Source organism: Lates calcarifer, linkage group LG8 (assembly GCF_001640805.2).
Source record: "Lates calcarifer isolate ASB-BC8 linkage group LG8, TLL_Latcal_v3, whole genome shotgun sequence".
NCBI lineage: Eukaryota > Metazoa > Chordata > Actinopteri > Centropomidae > Lates > Lates calcarifer.
Genome location: NC_066840.1, coordinates 9062054 through 9087618, shown reverse-complemented (window position 1 = coordinate 9087618; position 25565 = coordinate 9062054). Strand labels below are relative to the sequence as shown.

Below are 25565 nucleotides of genomic sequence, written 5' to 3'. Positions count from 1 at the left end.
AAAGTGATCTCCCATTGGGCTTAGTTTGTTGTAGATGGACAAAATTCGGACCACATATAAAACATGCTCAGAGTCCCCAAAGCTCGTTTTAGCATCCAGGCTTCTTCGGTAATTAAGTTTTCTCACAGTACTGACAAACTGAGGCAACCGTCCCAATGGGGACAGCCTGTGAAGCTACACAGATACTCGCATGGTCACATTACTTGCCCATAAACCGCTCATTTCAGACTCTCCACCTCCGCCCCATGTCTTCATCAGTCATAAAACATGCCCCTGAGTATGTATAAAGTGGTTGATTTGGTCATTTTAACACCACATGCCTTAGCTAACAGTGACAACTTAACCAAAGCTAACATTAGCAAAACTTTACGACCCCTTTACAAGTAACGCAGTTAAATATTAAGGTAAATACAAATAATGCTAAAGTATAGGATATTTTTTGTTAACAAGCAACAGTCAACAGTTAGACTTCATGTGCAGAAACAGTAATTTTATTATCGCGGAACACATCATTTGATTAATTTTATGTTTAGACAACAGTCCATGCCCTTGCTGCTGTCAACAAGGTGTGTTGAAAAAGCCATTGAGCCATGTAAATGTCAACCTGAGGTAACCTGGAAACATAAGGAGTGCTAATACAACTTCCACATAGTTTTACAGCCTCTCTGTGTGAATTTCCTAATGACTAATCATTAAAACATTGTCTGTCCTGTCAGTGGAAAACAATTACTGTCTACTGCAGATCACTAAGAACATGAGCAAGAAGACTCGAGAAAAAATGAAGCAGTTCAAAGAGCAGTTCCAAACTCTGTAAATGCCAAATTTCTCTGATTGCACTGTTGGTGTAGTAAATTTGCACTGTAAAAAAAATTCTGTATATTTTACGGTAAAATACTGGCAGCTGTGGTTGCCAGAATTTTACAGTAAAAAATATGGTGACCATGTATAAGACATTACGGTATGCTTTTTTAGGAACTGTAAATTTCATGGTTGAAAACTGTTTTGTTTACAGTAAATTACTATGTAGAAAACACATCTATTGTAAATCTGTTTACAGTAATTTTCTTTAAAAATAACATCTATATTATAAAAAAATCTGTATAATTTACAGTAAAATACTGGCAGCTGTGGTTGCCAGAATTTTACTGTAAAAAATATGGTGACCATGTATAAGACATTACAGTATGCTTTTTTAGGAACTGTAAATTTCATGGTTGAAAATTGTTTTGTTTACAGTAAATTACTATGTAGAAAACACATCTATTGTAAATCTGTTTACAGTAATTTTCTTTAAAAATAACATCTATATTATAAAAAAAATCTGTATAATTTACAGTAAAATACTGGCAGCTGTGGTTGCCAGAATTTCACTGTAAAAAATACAGTGATAACATATAAAATAAATACAGTATGCCAGTAAATTTCACAAATGATAATGTTCTGTTTGTGGTAAATCTCTATTGAAAAACCTATGAATTATTGTAAACCTAATTGTAAACTAATAGTATTCCGAAAGGTTGCTTGTTGGAAAAAAAAAAAACCCAAGTCAAATCTAGAAAACACAACTCAAACTTTAATGAAGTCACTGATGTTCAGTTACCACATCTCTTTTCATCATCTGTCCTCTCTGGAAAGTTGCTTCTAGTGACAAAAAAAAGAAGCCAGCTAGAAAACACACCGCAGTTTAAAGTAACTGAAAGAGTCCCCAGAGACATTGAAAACAGTGATCCACATTTTCACCATTTCTGACATTTTATGAACCAAACCAATCAATAATCAAATAATCAACACAATAATACACAGGTTAATTAATTACGTTATGCTGTGCAAGAGGTCAGACTTGAACAGTTCAGCTGGACAGGTCCATCTTTAACATGTCCCTCTCCAATCCTGGTCAGCGAGATTTGTGATGAGTGAGGACTCTTGGGTTCACCGATAGCTGTTTCTTGTTCTTCTTTGTTTCAACTTTTGTGCCCCTCTCAGGATTGATCATGAAGAAACACCTTTGAACATAATTTCATAAACAACCACTAAAAATACTGATTTTTTTTTTTAAACAAGGATTTTTTTTTTTATTAATTAATAGAAAAAAAAAACATTTCTTTACCTCTGACGGAACTCAAGTGTGGAGCCCAGACTCACGGGGTAATGGATATTGAGGCAGTAGTAGGTTCCAAACATCAAACAGATGGCAGAGATGAAGTCGGGGATGTGGTCATTCACAACCTTGCCATCTACACTCAGCATGAACTGTCTTGCGGCATAGCATGACGTTCCTGCAAAGAACAGACAGGTAGAATAGCAGACCAGCCATTACCATCCAAAAGCAGTCTTACCAAAATTGCTAGGATTTGAAGCAACACTTCAAAACATGACAAGGCATGACATTTTTTATGTAATACTTCCTAGCATTAGCTTAGTGAAACTGATTATCAAGACATACCACATACAATGATGCATGGCGTCACAGGCAAACTTTCCACGTGTACTTCTTTTGCCAGACATGTTTGCTCAACGTAGTGGAAGAGGTTCTCCTCTTTTTCATCAAAGTAGGAGAGAAGAAGGAGCACCATATCCTTGACATCTTCTGAGCAGCCCTCCAACTGTCCTCTCAGAATTTCCAGCTTTGTGGCAGCCTGAAGAATTCTTCTGCTCTTGTCTGCACAATTGTTTCTCATGAAGTCCAGAAGCCGTTTTCCCTTTTTTTCTACATTGGTGAGGAAAGTCTCTTTCAGCAATATCCCAGTGAGCTCTTGGAAGTGGACTGTCATGCCAATCTCCTTGAACAAAAATGGCCACCCCTCCATGAGGGATTGCAGATCTGTTCCCTTGTTTATGTCTTTACGTTGGCTGTAGTAGGTACACTTCATAAGAGTTTCTGTTTTACCTGGGCTGAAGTTAGTCTGTTCACTGAACGCTTTCATTTTGTCTTTCTTCTCCTATTGGCTTTCTGGTGTCTCACTCACTGGCATATATTCCATTTCCCACTTTATGCAACCATAGGTGTCCTGCATAGCTGCCCTTTGTTCACCTGGGATTTCATCTGTGTCATACTGATCTGAATCCTGTTTGCGCTTCTTTATCCTTGGTGCTGAAGACCGCTTCACATTTTCAATTCTCGCTTGTAACTGCTTGACTAGTGAGTAGTATCCTAGTCCAACCACATCACCTGCTATCACATCTTTCAGTGACTGTGGATACTTTGCAATCATTTTTTTGGCAACTTCTGTAGAGGCTTTTGTACTGGGAGAGGCACAGGGTTTCATCATTTCAGTAACAACAATCCGGACCATCTCTCTGCGTAGCCGTGGATTTGGCCTTTCCCCCCTCTCTAAACACTGCATCAAACCGTCAGGAAACTTCATCCATGGGATCTGGAAGTTGTCAACCCAGTCTGCAGCAGTAATCCAATGGGTGGAGGATGGAGAGAGACTGACTGAAGAGCATGTTGAAGAAGATGGAGAGGACAACACTGACTGGCTATGGCCTTCACTGGTTTGTGCTGTAAAGAATAGAATCAACAAAATGTATTTAAATGATGTTTTATCCTTGGTTACAGACCTGCTTCAAAAAAGGTTGTCAAAATTACTTACTGGTTTGTTTCCAGGCAGCTACCAATCTTCTTGCTTGAATTGGTCTCAGCGTAGTAAGCAGATCAGCTTCCTGAATGAAGTGTAAATCCTCAGTGGTCTCTACCCCCAGTGATTAGAGTGTTTCCACTAAAATATCCAAGATTGAGGCTGGGAGGTCTGGCAACACCCTTGTGATGGCACTGCCTATGTTGATTTGCTCTGCATCATCCATTTCTGAGTATGAAAGTGAATAAAGCACAATTAACCCCAGAATGACAGTCCCAAGACAACTAATAATGTGATAACACACTGTGTTTCAAAGGAACTATTTGGTATCCATCTTTCATGTAAGATGGCAATGGATAAAAATCAATCAAGTCACTGATTTTCAGACACTGCACCTTTTCATTGTCTTTCCTCACTGAGTAAAGGTGGTACTCAGAAAGGAATTCTGCTGTGTACACTGACATCAGAAAATGAACAGTGTCATTTTTAACCAAAATGAGCACTAGTTCACCAAACTGCACAGAGTCAATGTTCCCTCTGACAAGGAATTGCCCTTTTTTATATGACGTTCCCTTATACAGAATTTCTACTGTGACCTTTGTGTTGGTCTCAGTGAAGCCAAATTGTCTGACTGCATCTTGAATAGCTTTACTGTATAGTACTGAGTAAAATGGAGAACGATCTTTAACTTGGAAGACAGTCTTGCCTGTTGATCCTGCTGAAAGATACGCCTGTAACAGCTGATGTCTTTCAGACAGAGTAAGGCATAGGTTTTTGAAATTTTTCAAATTCCTTGCACAGCTCTTGAAATAACTGTGCTTACTTTCAAAGTGCATTGTCCATAGTCTGATCAGGGGCCCAAATTTCAGAATCATTTCTGGGTAGTGACGTAAATAATGATGCTTTGGTTTGAGGCCACTTTCTGGGAATAGAGCTTTTCTTGACTCTAAATATTCTTGAATAAGAACATCAAGGTATGCAACCTGAGGGACAGAGATTTTCTGAGCACATATCATGTCCACAATATCTTTCAGCTGCAGAGTCAACTGCCACACATCATCTGCTGTATCTTTCACTCTGTCACCAATTATGAGAGGCAACAGCCTTAGAAAATTCCAATTCTGTACAGCTTGACCTGAGAGTTTAGCTCCATGGGGGCTGACCTCACATGGTTTTGTAGAAACATCAGAAGCACAGTATTTGAACTGTTTAATGCGTCGATTCAGAATGGAATAAGTGAACCAAGCCTTTTTCTTTATGAAATACTTAAAATATAGTGCAACATCATAAGACAAAACACCCTCAAAGATGTCGTGTCCCAGACAAGGTGGCAAACCTGGCTGACAGACATTAAAGAATTTCAAAGAATTAAATACCGATTTATACTTTACTCCTTCCACATCTGGTGATGTTCCTTCACTCTGGAGGTGATCAACAGCAGAATTGTAGTTCTCAATGGTTCACTGTGGTCCACACAGATTTGGATCACCCTGAAAGTCAGATCTGTTTATTAGGCAGTACCTACAGAAATATGTTGAGGTGCTGAAATTTTCTGAGAATCCACCGATGCAATGGGAGCCCAAATTATCTCCAGCAATGCAATACAAGGTTTCCTTGACTGTTTCATTTGATAAAGAAATCCCATTCTCCTCCAATTCCTTCAAGTCTCTTATTAGTTCAGAGAACACCTTAGCATGCCCAAATGCTTTGAAATCCTTCTCTCTACACAATAACACAAGTGACATGTGGTCTGTGTCAGACCGTACATGAAGTGGCAAGTTGGCAACAGATGCATAGACAGCTAAAACTTATGTCTTGTCTTGGCAGAGCCTAAAGGGTTAACAACTTCAAATGCATCCTGGTATAGAACTAACTTGACACATGATGGATTTTGAGCAAAAAAAATCATTGTTTTTGAATATCTGACCATCACTAATGTCACATAGAATATCTGAAGGAGTTTCGGGTGAGTGCTCTCCTGACACACAGTTCTGCCACAGATCAGATTCTAACAAACATTTTAAAGTCTCTCTCACAGGCACATAATAAGCAAACCTATCTATCCTGTTCTCATCTTTTCCTAAAAACATTTTCTTAGGCTCCACATAGTTGAAATTTTCTTTGAAAGACTTCACTCTTGAATAAGCTGTTCGCATTGGCCCAGTATGACATGCAGTGAACAGATCAAATCCCTTGACACTCACAAACCTTGGTTATGTCCTCATCTGATAATGATGTATCATTTTTCAACAGTGAACTAAGTTTACTCAAAGTATATGTTTGACCCAACTCATGTATGTTTTGCATTTCCTCAACAATGTTCTGTATAGTTGAAGCAGGCAGAAGGAACTGCCCCTGCAATCTCAAGTAGAACAAACTCACATTTCTAAGATAAAGATCACTGAAATCTTCAGATATGTGCAAATCGACTTCATCTGTGCCTGTTGCTGGACCTGCATCACAGTGAGGGACAAAGTCACCTGGCTCAGGTGGAGTAGATGTTGAAGGATGAGAAGCTGATTCTCTGTACACATCACTTACACTATAGTCTGTAAAACCTCTTCCGAGCTTCCGTGACATGTGCGCGGTAAATGAAGACTTGACCCTGAAATCAGTATTACATCCTCTGACTGGACAACTTACATCACGTCCTTCTACAATATGCTCCTTCAAATGAGCAACCAGTTCTTGGGTGTCTTGACACTGTCGTTCACACAAGGCCACTACACATTTAAAAGTGTTAACAGCCGCCCCGACAGTTTCCTTAGGAGGAACAACATTATGCCTCCGGCAAAAATGAGCCTTAAAGGCTCCATACCTGCAAAATGTCTGCTTGCATCCATCTCCAAAGCACTTTAAATAAACAGCGCGGTTCATTTCTGTGGAGTTTGCAGTGAAGCACATATCCTCTCAAAGTCCTAACAGACTTACCACAGAAATTACAATTTAACATTTTGCATTTGGCGACTTTTGCTACGGTAAGCTAAGCTAGTACTCGACTCAACATACACAATGTGACAAAAGGCAGTTCAACTCAACTAACAGTTAGCAAAATTAACACAGTTTGTAAAGATAAGGAAAACTAACGTTCACCTTTTAAACGTGGGCAACACAAAACTACAGAAAAGACCGCGTTAAATTTAACCTGACATATGTAGCTAACCTATGTAAACTTGCTATCACAGTGGAACAAATTCTTTAGACATGCAGACATATCTTAAGATAATTTTACTTACGTGCTCTTTAGTCGCGTTGTGCCATCAGAAATTTATCCTCACAGACGAAAAAAAGCTAAACTGGCCCGCCGTGCAAAACCGCCGCGTAGTTTCAACTGTGTGACTGTTACTTTGCTACTCTTTCTCCTGTGTGTGCGCGCACGCGCATCTCTGCCGCTATCACTGGTTGGCGGGCCTCTTCGGAGTCTACGGCATCGTATACGATCCCGAGGGACAAGCGTTACATAACAGCGAATATATCCGGAACGGCTCAATATAATAACTTGCTTGTTATTTTGTTGAAAAGAGGAGACTTCAGCCTTTCCGAAAATGCCGCTGGTGTTGTTTTCCGGCAACATGGAAGCACTTCAGCTCGTTGGCAAAGTCAGTGTCCAATCAGAGAATCATGCACCATCACATGATGTGCCAATATCCAATTGTACGGCTTTGTATCCTCACGTGGTGTATCAAAGAGTAGAAAGTAGAAAGATGGCTCACTCCTCTGACGTAATTGCGCACACCACTGTTATGTATGTAAACAAAGCAAGCTACTCCTTGGAAATGCCAAGTCTGTGATGTAGCACTCTGTCTCATTGCAGACAGAAACTGTTTTCAGGAGTGGCATCAACTTCAATAAAACGAGTGGCTATCTTTGCAAATGTTATGGTGTTTTGTGCATTTGTATTATAGTTAGAGCCTTAATTTTTTACCCCATTATCCCTAAGACCTTAGAAAACATTTTTAAAATGTAAAAGTTGTTCATTATAGTTTGCTGTGTTTTTACAATAAATATATGTGAAGTTTATTTTTCGATTTATTTTTTTCTTTCTCTTTATGAGTCTATAGCTTTTTTTTACATTCATATGACACAATTATAACATGGATATTATGAAAGCTCAGGTTGTTCTGAAAACAATGATGTGAATTACATGATAGTGACTTAAAAGATGACTATTTTATGAGCTATAATACACAAACAATTCCAGGTGAGGAAAATTCACAAAAATACCCTTAGACCTGGGAGCAGAGTACACATACCCAGCAGAGCCGTTTTCAGGATTATAAAGCTGAACTCAAAAAGTATTCAAAAGTACACATCTGCAAAATCTGACATTACAGTATTGGACATTATTACAGTGAAAATATACATTTGGGTTCAATTACCATTAATTTGACCCAAATGTATATTTTCACTGTGTGTGTTCCACGTATTATGACAGCAAAGATTAAAGTTATGTATCGTTTCTTGACTTAAGATGGAATACTATTTTCGGTTTCTGGTGTTTCACTGTCCATACAGATCATGCTTTCTTTTCTTTCAAACATTCTTTACCATATTTTTAACATCTTATTTCCATATAAATTAAGGTGTGTTCTTCCTGACTTGTTAACAGTTTTATACCGTAAATTTTGAAGTACATATCACAAAAATCTGCAATTTAAACAGCATTAAAGCGTTAATTTTACTGTGATTACATAATTTGTGACATTACAGTATTTCCCTGTTCATTTCACAGAAGTGTTATATTTTCCACAGTAAAATGATGTGTTTTTAACATATTGTTACAGTAAAAATTAAAGTTCTGAATCGTTAGTTAATTTAGGGTAATTCCATGTATCTACTATGCTGATATACTGTTTTCAATTTTACAGTCATTTACTGTTGGTATTTATCAGTTTTTTACTGTAAATTTTACGAATATTTTTTACAGTGTGCTCTGTGTATATGTCTGTGTGTCTTTATCTCTCTTTCTCTCTGTTTTTAACAGCCTTTACTTACATAAAGATGCTCTATATTCACAGTGGTTTACAAAACATACATTTACAATAAATTAGACTAGCACAAGTATCCAAATCATTTTTTTCACTCTTTTATTTGAACATTATTCAAATATAAGAGTAAAAACTAACAGTCACACCTGTCCTGTGTCCCATTTTTCTTTCCTACTTAACTAAATTTCTAACTTTGGCCAAAGTTGAAATTCAGCAGCCAGCCCTTTTTTTCATAAGAAAAACCAAACACTGAAGCAGGACAGGACAGTAATGTGAAACATTGTACAATCCAATATAACATAGTGAATATTGGGTGCAATTCCCTGTCAGGGAATATGTTTTGTAAATTCAGCCAGAAATTTTGCCTTTTCAAGGATAATAATGTTTAGTTTTGAGCTTTCACTGTTAGACAGGTATTAATTTCATTGAGGTTGTATATCAGAGCCATGTGGACCAACTTTATACTGAGAGGTGTTTCTAATGTTTTGTCCACCCCATTTACAAACCTGAGGAGTCAGAATATTAAAAACACATTTTCAATATAATGCAGCCCAGTACAACACCACCACTGACTAAAACCTCACTAATAAGGATATAGCTTAATAATTAACACCAAACAGAATGTTAAAAAAAAATAGCCATTTTAAGCTTGATAAAAGAGAGAATATGTGGCAGAGCCGTTGTACTAGATTGCATGCGATTGTATAGGTGTACCTAATAAAGTGGCCAGGGAATTGTATATACTCTCTCACTGCTTAGAAGGGACAATTTTCTGACACTCTAAAATTCAAAAGCATTCACCACCACAATCTCATGTAAAAATACACAAGTAGATGACTATTGTTATAATTAGAAAGAGTGTTAAATTAATCACATAATAAACATGAAAGTGTGATGTGAAATTTGGAAATGATTGTTTGGAATGGAAATTATTCAACTACAATATAAGTGGTAGTGAATATTGGGTGCAATTCCCTGTCAGGGAATATGTTTTGTAAATTTCCCTATTGTGGCACTAATAAAGGTGTATCTTATCTTGTGTTATTATTTTTTATACAATGTAGCAGTGTTGGGGTTTGCTGCTTCCGCATGTTCATGCATAGTTCAGGCCCCGGTGGTCATATGAAGTTGCTGTCCTGAATATACTCCAGTCAGTGTGCAAAAAAACAACAACAACAAAAAAGAAACACCCGTGCTGAGTTTGCTCCTTCTGGCCAAACCCTGATATATTTTTTCACTGCTCTGACTCATTTAAGCAGCGGTTTGTGGCCTAGGTGGGGGCTACCTTGTATGCGTCAGGGATGTTGGTATAAATAAAGTAGGAAATTAAAAGTATCAAAACAATTTGTTTTCATAAGTGCATTAACTGCGATAATCACATATTAATTGCTACTACTGATTACAGATTGTACTGAACTTCTTTGCTTAGATTGGTGCTTTGCAAGTAACAGGTAATATTCCAAAATGCTTTATATCCATATTAAGAAAATTTCCACTTGAATCAGGCATCATCAGACAACATCTAATAAAACTTGTGGGATTCTTTAATCCAACATTGAATTTAAAATGTATTTATTTGATCACATTTATTTTGTCTTTGACTGTCTTTTACCTGATGATACAACTTCACATGCAAACAAATGTGAAAATCTGGATGGGCTTTATCTAATTTTGGAGTGAAACTCTACAAGTGCAGTTATAATCAAACTTATAATTATGTTTCCTTATTCATCTACCCCTTGTAAGTATTAAATAATTTTGCCCATAATGTGCAGTTACAGCGCAGTGAGGTAACGTTCATATGGGCAGTGATCTGCAAATGTTATAATGATTATGTTTCAACAGAATAAATTATACAACAATCAGTGATATTTTATAACAGTATTGTATATACAATTGCAACTGCTGTTGGAAATAATTTAATGTAATTTTATCATGAAGGTATATACAGTGCATTGATATTATTTAAAATACAACATTTTCAAAAATAACAAAGATAGAGTGCAGATGATAGATCAATATATATATGTAGAGTACAAAACATAAATTACAATTATGTAGTCATATTACAAGGTGAAAGTGCATTAGTTTGTGTGCATGTAATATATCCTTTATAGAAATTTCACACAAATATAAAGAGGGTCCTGTATGAAACACTTAAAAACATATCCATCAGACTTTTTCATTTACAGATAGCTATTTGTCTACATTTGACTTGATGTTACAGCTGGCAGCATTTTTCAACAGTGCACTGATACTATGACCCATTCCTGAGGACTGGACTTTGTTCAGGTGAAACTGTGGATGGCGATGAGCTTCCAGTTCCTCTTCCTGACTCTGTTGTGTTGTCCTCTCCTGAACTTAGATCCCGTTGTGTATCTGGTGGGTGCACATCATACTCAAAAGCTGGATTGGTCTGCCCCTTTAGGTGTCTCCTCTGAACCTCCTCAAAGATCTGAAGAACCTTCACAGTGAACAAACAGAGGCACACAACATCATCATCAGCCTGCAGTTGAATTAAATTGTTTACTTCGAATGAAATAAACAATGTATTTATATTACCTTGGATTTAGGGATGAGACCCACTCTGAAGAAACCAATGTGTCCTGTTTCAATTTTAGTGCAGTCAACCACAGTGGATGCAATGTTCTCTGGGGAGGGGCCATCACACAGCACACCATCCACCTAACCAAGCAGAATGCACACATACAGTACTGCAAAAAACAAAACACAAGTGCCTCATGTATTAAATAAAACTAAATTATTGTCATTACCTTGTCTCCCAGTTTGGCATAAACCTGATTGTGGTGCGTTGTGTCTGCCTCGCCTGTAGGGTTAGCTGAGGTTACTGCAATGGGCCCCACCTGCAAGAATAAGAAGTAGTTGTATTTGGGCTCTGCTGAGGAGTTTCACTCAGAGACATGCAGTGTTTTTCATACACAGCTCATACCAGATTAATGAGGTGGGTGGCCACAGCACAGTCTGGGTTTCTGATTGCAATGCTTTGTGGAGTCCCTATGTGTTTGGCAGCATCTCCCAAACCAAAAGTGTCCATCCATGGACCTGTGTGAGACAAGAAACCAATATGATGCTCAAAATACATCCAGCATGTAACATGCCACACACACAATCTTACACACTCAAACAAGAAAACGTCCACACACACACATACCACCTACCTCTGGGTATAACCATGCTGATGGAGGAGGGCCAAGCAGCCTCCATGAAGTCCAGCAGCAGAGGGCTCAGCAGGTGTCGCACCGGCTCCAGCTGCTTGATAGAGGAGATCCACAGGGACATGGGACGATCCTGCGCCTGCTTCTTCACCCTGAGGTCAAACACAGCAATTTGAGAGTAATGAGAATTGATAAATGAAAGAAGAGATGGGTATGCTTGTGAAAATAGAAACCCACTTGTAGGCTTTAACAACTGCATTTGGCCTGTTGCAAGCTGCCACCAGCACATAGACGGTGTCAGTAGGCATCCCACATATGCCGCCGTTTTTCATGATTTCTGCAGAAGAGAAGATTAAAAAATCTAAAAAATAAGCAAATATTTTTTTTTAGAAATTGACATTACTGTCTTCTATATTTCACCTGCAATCTGTTGGACAGATGTGGCCTTGCGGGCTGGTACATGTGGACAGACATGTGCGCCTCCCCCAAATCCACTCAGCTTGACTAAGGGTTCACCAAAGGGGATCTGGGGAGACTGGAAGGTGCTGTTGAAAATGTGGCCCAGGAAACAGTAAAAACTGACGAGACCAAAGATGATGGTGACTCCTATGTCATAACCATAAGGCAGAGCACCCACTGCATCCAGCAGGAAGCTGATGAGGATGAGCTGGAAGGTGAGGGCGTAGACAAACCAGGCAATGTTTAGAAACAGTGCCGCAGTTGTCACTAAACTGTTAAACAGCATGAAGCTAATGATCCCGACTGCCAGATTAAAGCTTCTTGTTTCACCATACAGGCCACCATATCGTGTCAGCCCCCACACTGTCCACATCACCCCATAGAGAATAAAAACTGTGCTCTCAAAGGTTTTACCCCGAGCAAAAGCTACAGTACCACAGAGCAGCTGGAGCGCCCCACCAGCCACAACCACCCAGGGCAGAACCAGCACAGACAGAGGATTTTTCTCCCCAACTGTGGCTGTGACAGCAAAAGCAGCCAACACACTGCAGGCGTGGCCTAACACCTCCCCATCTGCATATTTGGAGTAGCCCAGGTGAGGTGTATGAAGCTCTTTATCATGTGCTCTGTGAGTAAGACCCTGCATCCTGGTTACTAAAGCCTTGAAATAACCCTGACCTGTGGGAATCAATGTACTGGAGACCATATTGAATGTGGTGACTAAAAGCATGCCTGCAGAGGCTACAAAAATAGCTGCCTGTACACCCTGAGTGCCTCCTTGGAAGAAGCCTTGAGGCTGGGCTGCAATGGCAATACAATAGGCTGTGAAGAATAATTGGTAGAGCCCCTCCAGCAAGCTCTTCTGACAACTGAACAGAGCCAGGATGGAAAAAAGCACAGAGAAGATGACAGGGAAGGGAACAGGGGAGAAAGGCTGGATTGAGTAGAATGATAAGAGAGCGCTGTAACCTTCTGCAAATTTCAACAGAGCGGCAAAGCCATAAAAAGTGGCAGCTAGTGTGTCCATGGCTCGGTAAAAGAGGATACACATACCAAGCTGGAAGACTCCAGCTGTCCACAGCCAGGGGACATGACCGGCAGAGAGCTGGGGGACCACACCTAAAAGAGGGCAAGCTAACACAGAGGCTGACAGCAAATTCATCACCAAACCCACTGACACTGCACTGCTACATCCCTGGTTCTGCTTTGTTTTCAGCTCAGCTTTTCTCCTCAGGCCTGTCCCTGGAGGTTCCACTTTTCCACGAGTGATAGTGGACAGCAGACGGCCGAAACCAAAGTAAAGACCAACCAGACAGACAAGGAGGTAGTTAGCAGCTGCAGCAGACTGACCAAAACCTGCAGCTGACAGACCTGCAATTTGATGGGCACATGCTAAGCTAATGCCAACAGCTATGAGAGACAGAACTGCTTTCTTTACTATGAGTGCAACGCTGCCTATGATGAGCAGAGCTAAGGTAAATGCTGCTAGACCAGGGACCAGAGAGGATTTCAGCTCTGCGGGCTGCAGCACTCCGTATCCCACCAGGATGTACACCAGACCTGAACCACACCACAGGGCAGACACAGTCAGACACAGAGATGAAAACAGCTGGGCGCTGGACAGACTGCGACGGACACCTGAGAGACAGGGTAAACAGGGGAGAGAGACCAGGGGGAGGATTACGGTTTTTACACACAAAAACAAACAAACCAATGGCACAAATGGACAAATTGAAATTTTCCAAAAACCAACCTGCATAAGCTAAGAGGGCTGCAATGATGAGGAGCAGGATACCCAGTGCAGTATGGGGGATGAAGTCTCTTTCTGATGAGCTGGCATACTTGTTCACCAAGAGCAGGAGAGAACCTGAAAGTCAGAGTAAAACTCTTAAGGTAGAGCCAGCTGCTGGAAACTAAAATACTAAAGCAACTAAACTTAGGTGCCATGTTACAACTGCATGTATATATAACTGTATATAATAGCAACAGCAGGTGTCTGCCTTAAGTTATGGCGAAATGAGAAGTTTTCCTGTTTTAATTTCCTCATATGATTATATTTCATGCAGCTAACTTTAAAAAATATTAGGAGAAATGTTTAGGTTTTACGTTTTCAACTGTTGAAAGCTTAAACAACATGCTTTAAAAAGTTTGATACCAAATTGTCACTTTATTTTTAGCGTTTTTGGCTACTCGTTTTGATTATTTGCTCAAGTATTTTCTGCTTTTATTACAAATCATACTTATTGAATTTTCATACCAAAATACAGGAGGATATTTAGCATATTTATGTAAAATTCTTGATGATAAGTAATGATAGCAGAGCAGTAGGTTTCAGATTGCTGAAAAATTGGGACTGATCTACGACAATAAATATCTTACCGCCACAGATGCCGAGGATGCCCACGGACACATGCAGAGAGTTAGACTGAGCCATAGCAGTAGTGAACCTTTGCGAACGTGAGGCAGACTTTATACGGCTGCGTATGACGTTAGCACGCAGGAGAAACCTGAGAGGGGAAGCTGCGCCTCACAGGGAAATAACACAGATCCGTCACTGTACAAAGAAAAAATAGGCTACTACTCTCACAATGACCCTGCATGTATCAAGTGTCCGTGATCAGAAGTTAGTCAATCAGCGGTATGTCACATTAAAGACGAAGATATAATGTAATAGCGATAAATAAAATAATAATTAAAAAAAACAAAAAACAAAAAAACACTGGTATTATGTAATTCATGCTGTTCATGTGGAAGTTTGTCCTAAACATTAATGTTGCCACAGGAACAGATCTAATAATTTGATTTATAACTTTTAATCAGTAAGTGATAAATAATGCAGATCTGGTGATTTATGTAGCTCCTGTGTTATGTTCCTAGATAAACCTCTTGCCTCTATCTGTACTCCCTAATATGAAAATGAGGAGAATATTACACCTAATACACCTATTATTATTATTATTATTATTATTATTATTATTATTATTACATTACTTTATATGCATTAATTGAACAAAGTATCTAAAGCATTTAAAGGTGTTTGACACTGACTTCTTTTCTGTGTAATTCTCAACCACAGAGCTTTGAATGTAAGTCTGTAATAGCTTAACTATATTTAAATATCTCTTCCTTTTTATGTCTGCTTATTCCAAAAAATGAGAGGAATGACTAAGCATTTTATCCCCAAGAATAAAACAGTGTTCCTGGTTTCCTGTAAGGTGCATGATGTCAGCCTTCATGACAGCAGGTTGGTGTGGGAGGAGACAGACAGGAATATAAAGAGTCTGTCTCAGAGTTCAGCCAACACACCTCCACTGAACAGTCTTGAGTACACACACTGCCAGGGCTCCTGCATATACAAGGTGAGATCTACTGAATCCACATTATCTTTACTTCTGCTCTTTGAACTTAACAACTACTTTCTTCTAATATTTTATTGATTTTAGATGACGATGTTGTGAAAATAGCACTGGAAAATGAAAAAGTACTGCATTTATCTATACTAACATCTTGTAACCTCTTCCTGTAACTTCACCTGGGTGGTGTCAACAGTGTTAACTGGCAGCAGCAGCAGCAGCAGCAGCAGCACACCTGAGACTCCTCTGTCACCTCAAACTGTAAATGTTTAATGTAAACATGCAACAGGTGGTTCAGGAGTAGTGCTAAGTTTATCAGATGTTCTACATATCTGATGGTGAAACAAATAGGGGATAAACACTTGAATTATGTAAAAGTAAAAAGAGTCATGTTGCCTAGATAGTCTACATATCATTATCTGCTTTACGTGTGTGTTTTCTAGGAATTATGGCGAAGCGTGTTGCAGTTATTCTCTCAGGCTGTGGCGTCTATGATGGCTCAGAGATCCACGAGGCTTCCGCTATTCTTGTCCACCTGAGTAGAGCTGGAGCAAAAGTAAGCTCAAAAAAAGAGATGAGAAACAAACTTATTACTGTGTATTTACCTGTGTACATGTCTATATTCCTGTCCATTTATTTAGTAATACAGGAACACTGTCATGATCCTGACTGAAATATGGTTGGCTTTGAAAAGATCCAACATAGAAAGTTTGTGTTTCATTTCAGGTGCAGATGTTTGCTCCAGACACAGATCAGATGCATGTTGTAAATCACTGTGATGGGAAACCGACAGAGGAGAAAAGAAACGTCCTGCAGGAAAGTGCCCGTATCGCCAGGGGTGAAGTGACTGATCTGGCCAAGTTAGACGTGTCAGCATTTGATGCCGCCATCATCCCAGGTTAGACTGTCTTTGTCCTGAATAAACACCATTTTTTTAACGTACATTTTTTGTGACATGCTAAATGTATCCTCCTTTGTGTGTGTTTCTATTCAGGGGGATTTGGTGTGGCGAAGAACCTGAGTGACTTTGCAGTGAAGAATAAGGACTTCACCATCCAGCCACATCTGGAGAAGCTCCTTAAGGCTTTCCACAAGGCTGGAAAGCCCATGGGAATGTGCTGCGTCTCCCCCATTCTCGCTGCCAAAATCGTACCTGGCTGTGAGCTCACAGTAGGACATGACAAAGAGTGTGAGAAGTGAGTGCATCGTCATCTGATGTCTACGTATATATAAAAAAATAATAATACAACCTTAACTGTCGCTCTGTTGTCCTCTTCAGGTGGCCATATGCTAATACAGCGGGTGTTTTCAAGGAGATGGGCTGCAAACATGTGATCAAGGATGTGGAGGAAGCTCATGTTGATGTGAAAAATAAGCTGGTCACCACTTCTGCCTTCATGTGCAACGCCCCTATGCATAAAGTTTTTGATGGAATAGGTGTCATGGTTACAGAGACACTGAAACTGGCTTAAGAAGTCTCTACATTCTGGATATTTGTTTTTATTTACAGAAAAATCAATTGTTTTGTGATTATCTACACCAGCATTATTTGATATTAACTTGTTGCACTTATCTGTAAGAATTCATTTGTTACATCTTGTTATTATCAATGTGTGGTTTTGACATTTTCAATAAAACTACTATACAAATTATAACTTTGTAGTTATTTTAGATCTGAAATCATTTTTGGACTAAACATGACAGAGAGGTCATCAGAATTTCAATTCAATTCAATTCACTGCAATTTTATTTATATAGTACCATATCACAACAAAAGTCATCTCAAGGCACTTTTCATATAGAGCAGGTCTAGATCATACTCTTTAAAATGGGTATTTACAGAGAGAAACCCATCAGATCCCACCTTGAGCAAGCACTAGGCGACAGTGGGAAGGAAAAACTTTCTTTTATGAGGCAGAAACCTCGAGCAGAACCAGACTCAGGGTGTCCACTGTATGTAGGAAATGTTTTCTGGATATCACACAGCACATCATATTCCATTTAGACAGTGTTTGTGCAAAAAGACTTTAAGTGGAATATGGCTGAGGGAAGGAAGCAACACATTCATAGAACTCGGACTGGATTTATGACACACTGGTGAACCATGTAGTAATTAACTCTGACATTATCTGTGGATATTTTACAGATTTATCATAAAAGAAAGAAAATAAGCTGTGTTTGTGCCTCAGTGACTGAAGTACTTGTTTTTGTACTACAAATCCTAATTACAAAAATATCCCCCAACACTGTCTTCTGGGTTGTATTTCAATACTTTTTTGAGTGATTATCGATGTGTAAAGCTCTACATAACTCCTTAATATTTTGCAAAATTTAGGTACTAAGGAAAACAGCACAACTCGACTAACTGAGTGATGTTAGGTTATTTTGACATTTATTTTAAAGCTTTATGAAACAGTCCGGTTGAATCTGTATATGGCACAATACAATGTTCACTTTTTCTGAACAATTAAATAACTTAAACTAAAACTAAATAATCAATTCATAATCTTTTCACAATCAATACTATACAATAAAGTACAACTATACCATAGAAATCACTGGTTATTTTTAATATGTTATATCATTTATAAACATAGAACAAAGATGTGCAGAAGTAAATGAAAAAGTAACTGTTCTTGAAAGTAGGAAGAATCCAGGAAGTATTCATGTGCTTTTGTTGGAGAAATGGTTGAACTGATCTGTTCCACAGGCTAACACTGTGGCATGAAATTTCCTGGGACGATCTGGATCCTAACAGCAACAAAAAGAGTTAGGATCAAAACACAATGTGAGTGCATTGTTGTGAAATCAGAACTTGCATGGGGCATAGATTTATACTTGTGTTTGTCTCACCTGTATGGGGTAAGCACAGGTGGGAACATAACGGATCACAAACCCACAGCGCCTCCTCTGGGATGTGTTGGCATCACTGGCATGGACGAGGAGTCCATCATGGATCTTTTAAAACAAATCCAAAATCAATTCACCTTGAACTGTATTCAGACCTTTTTATAACCATGTCATCTTCAGGAGAGTGAACTCACAGACATCTGCCCAGCCAACAGAGGGCAAAATACAGCTTTATCAGCCTGCACCAGCTCCTCTGGGATCTCCTGGTTTACTGACAACATGTTTCCAGGGCGGGATGCTTGGTGATGGGGAAACATGCCAGAGCAGTGGCTGCCTACAGGGGCACAAACAAGAACATGTTGATTTCAGAAAGTAAATCTAGTGCTGTTATTCCACACTGAAAAATAATGAAACACTCTTGTAAATGTCTCGATAGAACACTGGCTAAAGGAATAAATGTACATGAGCATAAATGAGCAACTAAGGTACCTGGAACGACCTGAAGGGCTCCATTTTCCTTCAGTGAGTCATCTAAGGCGAGCCACACAGAGAGAACAGAGCCACCAGCAATACCCCAATACCTGTCAACAACACACTTACAGTTACACAAAACAAGATGAAGCAAAAGAAAAAACACTTTTGTCAGTATCTAAAATCTACCTCATGTCCTGATGCCAGGCCACGTATGGCAGGCCATTCTCTCCAGTGTTCCCTTCAGATTTGGTTTCACCTCCTTCATTCTCCTGGATGTTGGCTGCTTTGACTGTCGGGTATTTGCAGATGAAGCGGGAGTCCAGCAGGATGACATCAGGGCCCAGGATGGCTTTGACTACTTCCAGGATGCGAGGGTGTGTGGTCAGGCCCATCACCCATGGATACTGAAGGTGAACATTGTGAAGGCTGTACTGGGTGTACTCTTCACCTGAAGATACACACAAATATATAGTACACCTATTCACTGACAAATACTGTGACACTTCAGACTAAACATATCTTATCTGTTTAGTTCAGTTTTATGTGGAACAAAGAACAAGATGGACACAGCATTTTCAGGCATGACAGTATATATAGAGATAAATTAGACTCACTCTCAGACCTGAGTATCTTCCAGTGATGCTTACCAAATTCCTTCTCCAGCTCAGAAAAGGCATGTCTGGCCTCCCTCAGTTCTGTGTCGGTCAATACAGGCAGTGCTGAGAGGAAGCCCTGCTGGTTGTAGATCTCCTGCTGTTTATCCGTGGATGTAGTCATCTCTATTAGACTGTTTCACTGCTGATGCCTCAGGCTTTCTGCTTCCAAAATTTATAAGGCAGAGACTGTTTGTGGTGTTGTGTGGAGGTCAGGGGAGAGAGGGAAAGAGAAGTTAAAGCACTGCAAAATCCAGGGCAAGAAAAAGATTTTTATCCTGTTTTCCATCTGATTTTCAAGATAATTTACTTTAGCTGTTTATGGGAAAAACATCTAACCACATATAGGTGGGTCACAGTGAGCACCACCTTATTCCTCCTGTCCTTCAAGACCAATATAACCCTGTGACTACACCTCAGGATCTATCTGAACCAGGTTTATTGTCTGTGTTAAGAGTCTTTTTAGTTATAGTTATAATTTTCTGCTGGCCTAAAACAGGCCCAGGAAAAAAAACAAAAAAACATTACACTTGTTATGTAGTAGACAAGGCAAAGACCTGAAAATAGTCATTAAGAAATGTATGTAATAGTACTAATAAATCCAATGTATTTAAAAATACTTAATAACTATGTTTATTGTGTATTTAAAACACATTGGGTTTGCTTGTCTAATTTATGTTTGACTGACAAATAAGCATCATACTAAGTTGAGCCTGAATTGAATATTGAGCTCTTCAAGTGAATAAAGGTAAAAGACAAAAACGTAATGCAGTAAAATGTGTAAAAACTGACAGAATTTTGAATTATTAAAAATTATTGCATCGACAAATAAGCAACATCCTGGGTTGGTGGTGTTATATTAAATCACTTTATCATTTGGTAGGTTTTTTTTAAATACGTTTTATACCGATTTTTAAATTTTTCATGTAAAATCTTAACACCACCAGTGAGTAATGACAACTATTTCAATATTTTATTGTCTCCATACCTGTCTGCTGTGCGATCTTCTTTTGCTCTCTCTCTGGATTCTGCCAAGCTCTTCTGTGGTACAGATTATATACTGCTCAGAGCATTATCTGGAAACTCCACTTCTTTTTTCAGCTCCTTGAAACAGGTCCATATCACATTACATCACATGTGATCATACATTTCGGGAAAAACTAAATGAAAGAGGACAGCCCATGAATTCATGACATGCACTTTGCCTTTGCATTGTCGTGGAGTCAAGGTGTGGTGAAACATTTAAAGGCATTTATTGACTAAAGTAATATGAAACCTTCTCCTTTCAGGAGCTACGTGCCGGGATGTTGTCTCTTTACACAGGGATAACGTCACGCTTTACCACCTGAACAAAGGCACAGATTTATAGACATAGAGGCTATTTCTAGTGCTGCCCTTTATTTCCAAATCGGTCCAGACTGATCTGACTGTGCACTGTAACTTATTGTTCTGTCAAATGTACTTTCCCAGTCATCACAGTCTCATTTTTAATTTTTCTGTTCCTTCTGGTTGAAGAAATGTTGACTGATCATAAGACAAAGACTTACAGTATTTCATATTGTGAGTGGTGAGTGTCTCAGAAAGGGAAATGAAAATCCTAGTGGTCTCCTTTCACATTAATGGACAGTATGTTAGGTATCCTCTTTTTTAAACTGCTATCATAATTATTTTTCCAGATATTATAATATCATTATTATTATTCAAGCCTGTGCTATTCTGTGTGAATAATGTGAACAAAAAACAGAGCTGCCTCTTACTTGTTTACTGGGTGCCCTTATTTTACACATCATAAACAAATTATTAGTTTTTAAAGAAAAAACAAAAAGTGTAACTTGTTTGAGGATGCAGATACTGCCTGTGCATGATTAAAAAATAGAAGGATCCACATTTTAACTTCCTCACAACTAAACACATATGACGGAGCCCTTGTGTTTATTATGAAACAGCTGCTAACACATGATGTCATTTTCGCTTTATACTTAACATGTTAATATGTGTCCACTGGAATAATCAATAAACTAACCACAAAATGATAGACTACTACTTATATAATGTTTTGAAATATGCACTGCATACAAAAGACAAGTCTCTTACAGGAACCTTCCAAGGATGCTGAGAAATTTTACAGAGGAAAACCCCTAATCACTCAGTGGGCCCCTCCTGTTGTGTGATGTTATGCGTCATTAGTTTCAGTGGACCGGTGACCGGGAAAGGAGAGCAGTAAACTTTTCAGCTTCCTTCAGTGACAGAGCAAACATTAACTCTCCAGCATGCTCCAAGGGCAATCTACTGCTCCTCAAACAGCTGTATCACCTAAATGCAACTTCCCTGTCTGACTTTCTGGTGTCACTGTAAAACACATTTTATTATGTGTTTTGATAAGACAAGGAAACATTTTTACAGATATCAAACTAATCCAGTAAAGAAAACAATATCAAAAATAAGGTGATAAGTATGGATGTTGAAGCATGTAACAAACCACCAGCATGATTAAATCACATTATTTATTTTATTACTCTGACTAAAAATTTACTCCACATCAGAGTAAACATAGAAAGTTAACTTCTAATTATATATTAGAAAGAATTATATTAGATACATTAAATATATATAAGTACCAAAATTAATAACAGTTTGTATTGCAGGATAAAGTGAAAATAATCTACAATTCAACTTGAACCATTAACATTATTTGTATGAGGCTTAGTGAGGAGAAACCTTGAGGGACAGATATATTCATGTTGGGCTACTTCTATAAACACTTACTTCATACTATTTACTACTGTCAGCATTAATCAGATAATACTGCTGTCTGAGAGAGAGATGGACAACTGAAAATTCAGTGCTAAAACTGAATGTAGAGTCCAATTTTACTTGCCACTGCAACATCACTGTGCTGGTTTTCCAAATGAGAGTGAATACAAATCATTGACACTTTAATGATTTTCATTTTTCCATCTGGTCTAAACTTAACGTTCTGTGTGGTTTTCATGGTTTTCTCTTTGTCCAAGCCCTCAGTCTGACTCTTTGTCCCTGTTAGGGTGCTTGGGGCAGAGAGGGTGGTGCTGTTTTCTTTTCTCTCCACTTTGTGTCCTCTTGTCTCCCCCCAGTGGCTGCTGTTCATTATTGCAGCGGTGGATGAGCACAGGGTCTTTGCTTGGAGGCGTTTTCTTTAACAACAGCCGCTGCAGCATCTGTTTGTCAGATCGCTCCCGTCGGAAGTCATCCTCGTAAACCTTGAGCTGCAGCAATGTCACAACACCAGGGAGAATCAGTGCAAAAAAGTATGAACAAGCAAAACACATCTTGAAGATATTCATCACAAGATTTTGTTAAAACAGTTTATTCTAAACCATTGAAATGTGCAGGTGTGAAAATATCTCATCATGGGCTTTAAGGAGTCTATCTTAAAATTAATTATAGATCATATGTTTACTACAGTACGCTTTAATTGCTACTGCACACTACAAATTTAGCTATATTTAACTCACACATCACACATTTAACACATCTAAGTCTCTGGTTTGACACAATTAACAACATAACTGCAACACTGCACAAAATTTTCATCTGGCTAAGGGCATATTTTTTTGTTGGTTTTGGGTAAAGATTATATTATAGTTAGATGTAATAATTTATGTTTATGTGTGAATGTGCATGTGCCATACACATTGAGTGTGTGTTTGCTTGCATGTCTGCAGGCAATTAAAACACTACCTGCTCCTGCAGTAGTGCCACCTGTTGGCGCATCTCCTCCCTCTTCCTCCTCAGCCTCCGGTTCTCCTGCAGTGTGTGTTTGTGGTCGTCATGCTCCGTCTGATATTCCGCTTCATAAATCTGGGTCTGCTGACACAAGACATTAATATGGCAGTGAGCCAGTATCAAAGCCACATCTTCTGATCTGCAGATACTTCTTATTGTGCTGTAAGCAAACATCAGAGAAGCACAAAGCCACCACTTGGTGGCACAGTTCACCATCTGATTCAAGTCTCCTTCTGAGCATTAAGCAAATCTTTTTCCCTGGCAACAGTGAGTTGACATCAGTTCTGCTCTCATCACATCAGAAATGGGAACATGTTTTTTTCTTTTTTTGATGCTAGGCCAAGAAGAGCAGCCCACCTGACATCTTAGCGCCTCCAGCTGCTCTTTTAGATCCTGTACTTCTTGCTGGGAGTCTCCCAGTGCTCCCAGTGGGGTGCTGCTGCTCTGGCTTTTTCCCTGCCATCCTGCCTCCAGGCTTGAAGAAACTGGGAGAAACGAGGATGAAGGGTTGTACCCAGAGATGTGGCTGGACGACAGGTCAGGACCTCTGGCTGTATTACTGGTGGGGCACGGCACAGGATCACTTACCACAGCACTGCTGCCCTTTAGTTAAAACAGAAGACAAAGTGATGAGCCACATGTATGATAAGAGAATATTGATAGAAAAAAATGCACAATCTGATAAGATGCACCAACCAACTGATGGGTCTAATACCTGTTTGGCAGGTGTGCAGGCTCTCTCAGGGTGGTGCATCCTGTTCTCCAGCAGCCTGATGTATTCTTGCAGCTCCTGGTTCTTCTTCAGCTCCTGCATCAAAGCCTGCTCATAGTACTCCTTTGCACTCTGCAACCCCAAGTGAAATAGTAAACATCACACATGTAAACCACAAATGTTATCTACCACAATCTAAACCGGCCTGACAGTAACCCACAGTTTAGGAATTCCCCTGTGTACTGTATCTACACCCACTTTTGAGGGTCTATACCCAGTGCATTGTTCTGGAGGTATTGTAGCATGCTCAAAGAACTTCCGTCTGTTTACCTGTTGGTGTTCCACTTTGAGCAGCAGCCTAGTGTTGAGCTGTTTGATGGCAGTGTTCTCCAGCTCCAGAGTCTCCAGTCTGTGCTGTAGACCCAGCGTGGCACTGCGGTACACCTGGTCCCAGTCTTCGTTCAGTTTCATCAGCTGTAAACAACACCACCATCATCATCATCATCATCATGCCTCCACTGCAGCCATTGATAGCGTCTTTGATTTCATCAGTACCACCGTCATTATCAGTCTCTCCTCACAACAACATGGGCATCAGGAAGTGAATTCAGGTCAGTGAGGTAGGACGCTCACAAAATACATGACAGGAGAATCATTTTCCCTTGCCTCCTTAATTAAATAAGGAAGCCAAGGTTGTTGTGAAAAATATTACTTTAATGATGATTCTTCACAGCTAAGCAGCAGTTTTCACACAACGCCCACCGTCCTCCTCTGATATTCAGAGAGAACTAAATGTAATTGCCAGCATCAGCAACAAGGTGATGTTGTACCTCTTTGTTGACTCTGCGGAGCTCAGTGTTCTTGTTGAGCAGCAGCAGTTTCTCCTGGTCAGTGGAGGTGACTGTCATGCTCTCAGTGATCAGAGTGACCTGCTCCTCTGTGGACAGCAACCTGTCACCCACTGGACTCATGTCCTCTGTCCTGCACACACACACACACACACACACACACACACACACACACACACAGAGGATATGTGCCATAAATAAAGTCATGATGATGAACATTAGAACAGGATTTCCAATAATAAGCAAACACATGTACGCACACAAGAATGTCAGGGTACTTTTGAACACCCACTCGCATAGAGTGCACTTACAGAGAATCGAATCGGAGTTATTATGCACACCCACGCACACACATGCATGCACAGTCACATTATGCACTCAAGACACTCAGACGCACACACACACTCAGAGTGATGCGTTTCTCTTCATCTACTCTCCTGGCCAATCGAAATCTCTGTTTACTATCAGATGCATTTACATATCGATAGCCTCTGGAAACAATGTGGGTGATGATCCCTGGGAAATGTTGATTTCTGTAATACCACTTGGAGAAAAGAAAAATATTTGCAAAGATTAATTAGTCAAACTAGCTTCCTTTCACACAAGCCCTGTTGTGAGGTTTTGTCTAAAAGCAATAGCTGACAGGGAGGCAGCAGAGATCTAAAAGCCCAGGGGGAATCAGCTCAGGGAAAAACACACAACTTGGCATGTA

At 39.4% G+C, this 25565-nt stretch overlaps 5 protein-coding genes across 6 annotated transcripts in view; 1 reads left to right on the top strand and 4 right to left on the bottom strand.

Moving 5' to 3' along the window:
• Nucleotides 1–1553: 1553 nt before the first annotated feature.
• On the bottom strand, nucleotides 1554–7160 carry LOC108882913 (uncharacterized). The gene is made up of 6 exons (XM_018675704.2): nucleotides 6815–7160; nucleotides 4955–5068; nucleotides 3594–3806; nucleotides 2444–3502; nucleotides 2108–2276; nucleotides 1554–2003 (listed from the first exon to the last, which is right to left on the bottom strand). The coding sequence occupies exons 4-6, from the start codon at nucleotides 2922–2924 to the stop codon at nucleotides 1895–1897; spliced, it is 759 nt and encodes a 252-aa protein (XP_018531220.1). The 5' UTR covers nucleotides 2925–3502; nucleotides 3594–3806; nucleotides 4955–5068; nucleotides 6815–7160; the 3' UTR covers nucleotides 1554–1894.
• A 3309-nt stretch (nucleotides 7161–10469) lies between these two features.
• Nucleotides 10470–14663, bottom strand: si:ch211-153b23.4 (uncharacterized protein LOC335392 homolog). Its single transcript, XM_018675693.2, has 9 exons — nucleotides 14581–14663; nucleotides 13955–14068; nucleotides 12163–13839; nucleotides 11980–12079; nucleotides 11746–11894; nucleotides 11517–11629; nucleotides 11341–11430; nucleotides 11129–11251; nucleotides 10470–11030 (listed from the first exon to the last, which is right to left on the bottom strand). The coding sequence occupies exons 1-9, from the start codon at nucleotides 14633–14635 to the stop codon at nucleotides 10824–10826; spliced, it is 2628 nt and encodes an 875-aa protein (XP_018531209.1). The 5' UTR covers nucleotides 14636–14663; the 3' UTR covers nucleotides 10470–10823.
• A 770-nt stretch (nucleotides 14664–15433) lies between these two features.
• si:ch211-153b23.5 (uncharacterized protein LOC321177 homolog) lies at nucleotides 15434–17209 on the top strand. The gene is made up of 5 exons (XM_018675706.2): nucleotides 15434–15560; nucleotides 15998–16110; nucleotides 16281–16452; nucleotides 16549–16750; nucleotides 16834–17209. Exons 2-5 carry the CDS (start codon nucleotides 16003–16005, stop codon nucleotides 17024–17026), a joined length of 675 nt encoding a protein of 224 aa, XP_018531222.1. The 5' UTR covers nucleotides 15434–15560; nucleotides 15998–16002; the 3' UTR covers nucleotides 17027–17209.
• Nucleotides 17210–17924: 715 nt separating this feature from the next.
• zgc:174917 (uncharacterized protein LOC565650 homolog) lies at nucleotides 17925–20749 on the bottom strand. 2 transcript variants are annotated; one of them, XM_051072224.1, is made up of 7 exons: nucleotides 20520–20749; nucleotides 19493–19720; nucleotides 19065–19326; nucleotides 18894–18985; nucleotides 18599–18738; nucleotides 18408–18512; nucleotides 17925–18305 (listed from the first exon to the last, which is right to left on the bottom strand). In XM_051072224.1, the coding sequence occupies exons 2-7, from the start codon at nucleotides 19653–19655 to the stop codon at nucleotides 18219–18221; spliced, it is 849 nt and encodes a 282-aa protein (XP_050928181.1). In that variant the 5' UTR covers nucleotides 19656–19720; nucleotides 20520–20749; the 3' UTR covers nucleotides 17925–18218. The 2 variants fall into 2 exon arrangements, with proteins under 2 accessions (XP_050928181.1, XP_018531218.1); XM_018675702.2 differs by having other exon boundaries at nucleotides 19526–19720; nucleotides 20520–20743.
• A 1272-nt stretch (nucleotides 20750–22021) lies between these two features.
• si:ch211-153b23.7 (uncharacterized) overlaps nucleotides 22022–25565 on the bottom strand; it is an 85170-nt gene continuing 81626 nt past the window's right edge. The window contains exons 4-9 of the mRNA XM_051072221.1: nucleotides 24836–24986; nucleotides 24336–24479; nucleotides 24009–24137; nucleotides 23651–23896; nucleotides 23249–23374; nucleotides 22022–22773 (exon numbers count right to left, since the gene is read on the bottom strand). Coding sequence (XP_050928178.1) covers nucleotides 22546–22773; nucleotides 23249–23374; nucleotides 23651–23896; nucleotides 24009–24137; nucleotides 24336–24479; nucleotides 24836–24976 — 1014 coding nt within the window. The 5' untranslated portion in view covers nucleotides 24977–24986 and the 3' untranslated portion in view covers nucleotides 22022–22545. The remainder of the gene's footprint in view (nucleotides 22774–23248; nucleotides 23375–23650; nucleotides 23897–24008; nucleotides 24138–24335; nucleotides 24480–24835; nucleotides 24987–25565) is intronic.

Bases quoted from the DNA above. Each gene is read 5' to 3' on its own strand.
- LOC108882913 (XM_018675704.2), bottom strand. From the start codon at position 2,924: ATGAAAGCGTTCAGTGAACAGACTAACTTCAGCCCAGGTAAAACAGAA. The intron at 2,277-2,443 runs GTATGTCTTGAT...TGTTCTTTGCAG, and splicing joins GCCATGCATCATTGTATGTG to GAACGTCATGCTATGCCGCA. The intron at 2,004-2,107 runs GTAAAGAAATGT...TTATGTTCAAAG, and splicing joins ACACTTGAGTTCCGTCAGAG to GTGTTTCTTCATGATCAATC.
- si:ch211-153b23.4 (XM_018675693.2), bottom strand. From the start codon at position 14,635: ATGGCTCAGTCTAACTCTCTGCATGTGTCCGTGGGCATCCTCGGCATC. The intron at 13,840-13,954 runs GTTGGTTTTTGG...CCTGTCTCTCAG, and splicing joins AGCCCTCTTAGCTTATGCAG to GTGTCCGTCGCAGTCTGTCC. The intron at 11,895-11,979 runs GTGGGTTTCTAT...GTTTGACCTCAG, and splicing joins GCAGTTGTTAAAGCCTACAA to GGTGAAGAAGCAGGCGCAGG.
- zgc:174917 (XM_051072224.1), bottom strand. From the start codon at position 19,655: ATGACTACATCCACGGATAAACAGCAGGAGATCTACAACCAGCAGGGC. The intron at 18,986-19,064 runs GTAGATTTTAGA...TGTTGTTGACAG, and splicing joins GCCTGGCATCAGGACATGAG to GTATTGGGGTATTGCTGGTG. The intron at 18,739-18,893 runs GTACCTTAGTTG...GTGCCCCTGTAG, and splicing joins AGCCCTTCAGGTCGTTCCAG to GCAGCCACTGCTCTGGCATG.
- si:ch211-153b23.5 (XM_018675706.2), top strand. From the start codon at position 16,003: ATGGCGAAGCGTGTTGCAGTTATTCTCTCAGGCTGTGGCGTCTATGAT. The intron at 16,453-16,548 runs GTTAGACTGTCT...GTTTCTATTCAG, and splicing joins TGATGCCGCCATCATCCCAG to GGGGATTTGGTGTGGCGAAG. The intron at 16,751-16,833 runs GTGAGTGCATCG...TGTCCTCTTCAG, and splicing joins CATGACAAAGAGTGTGAGAA to GTGGCCATATGCTAATACAG.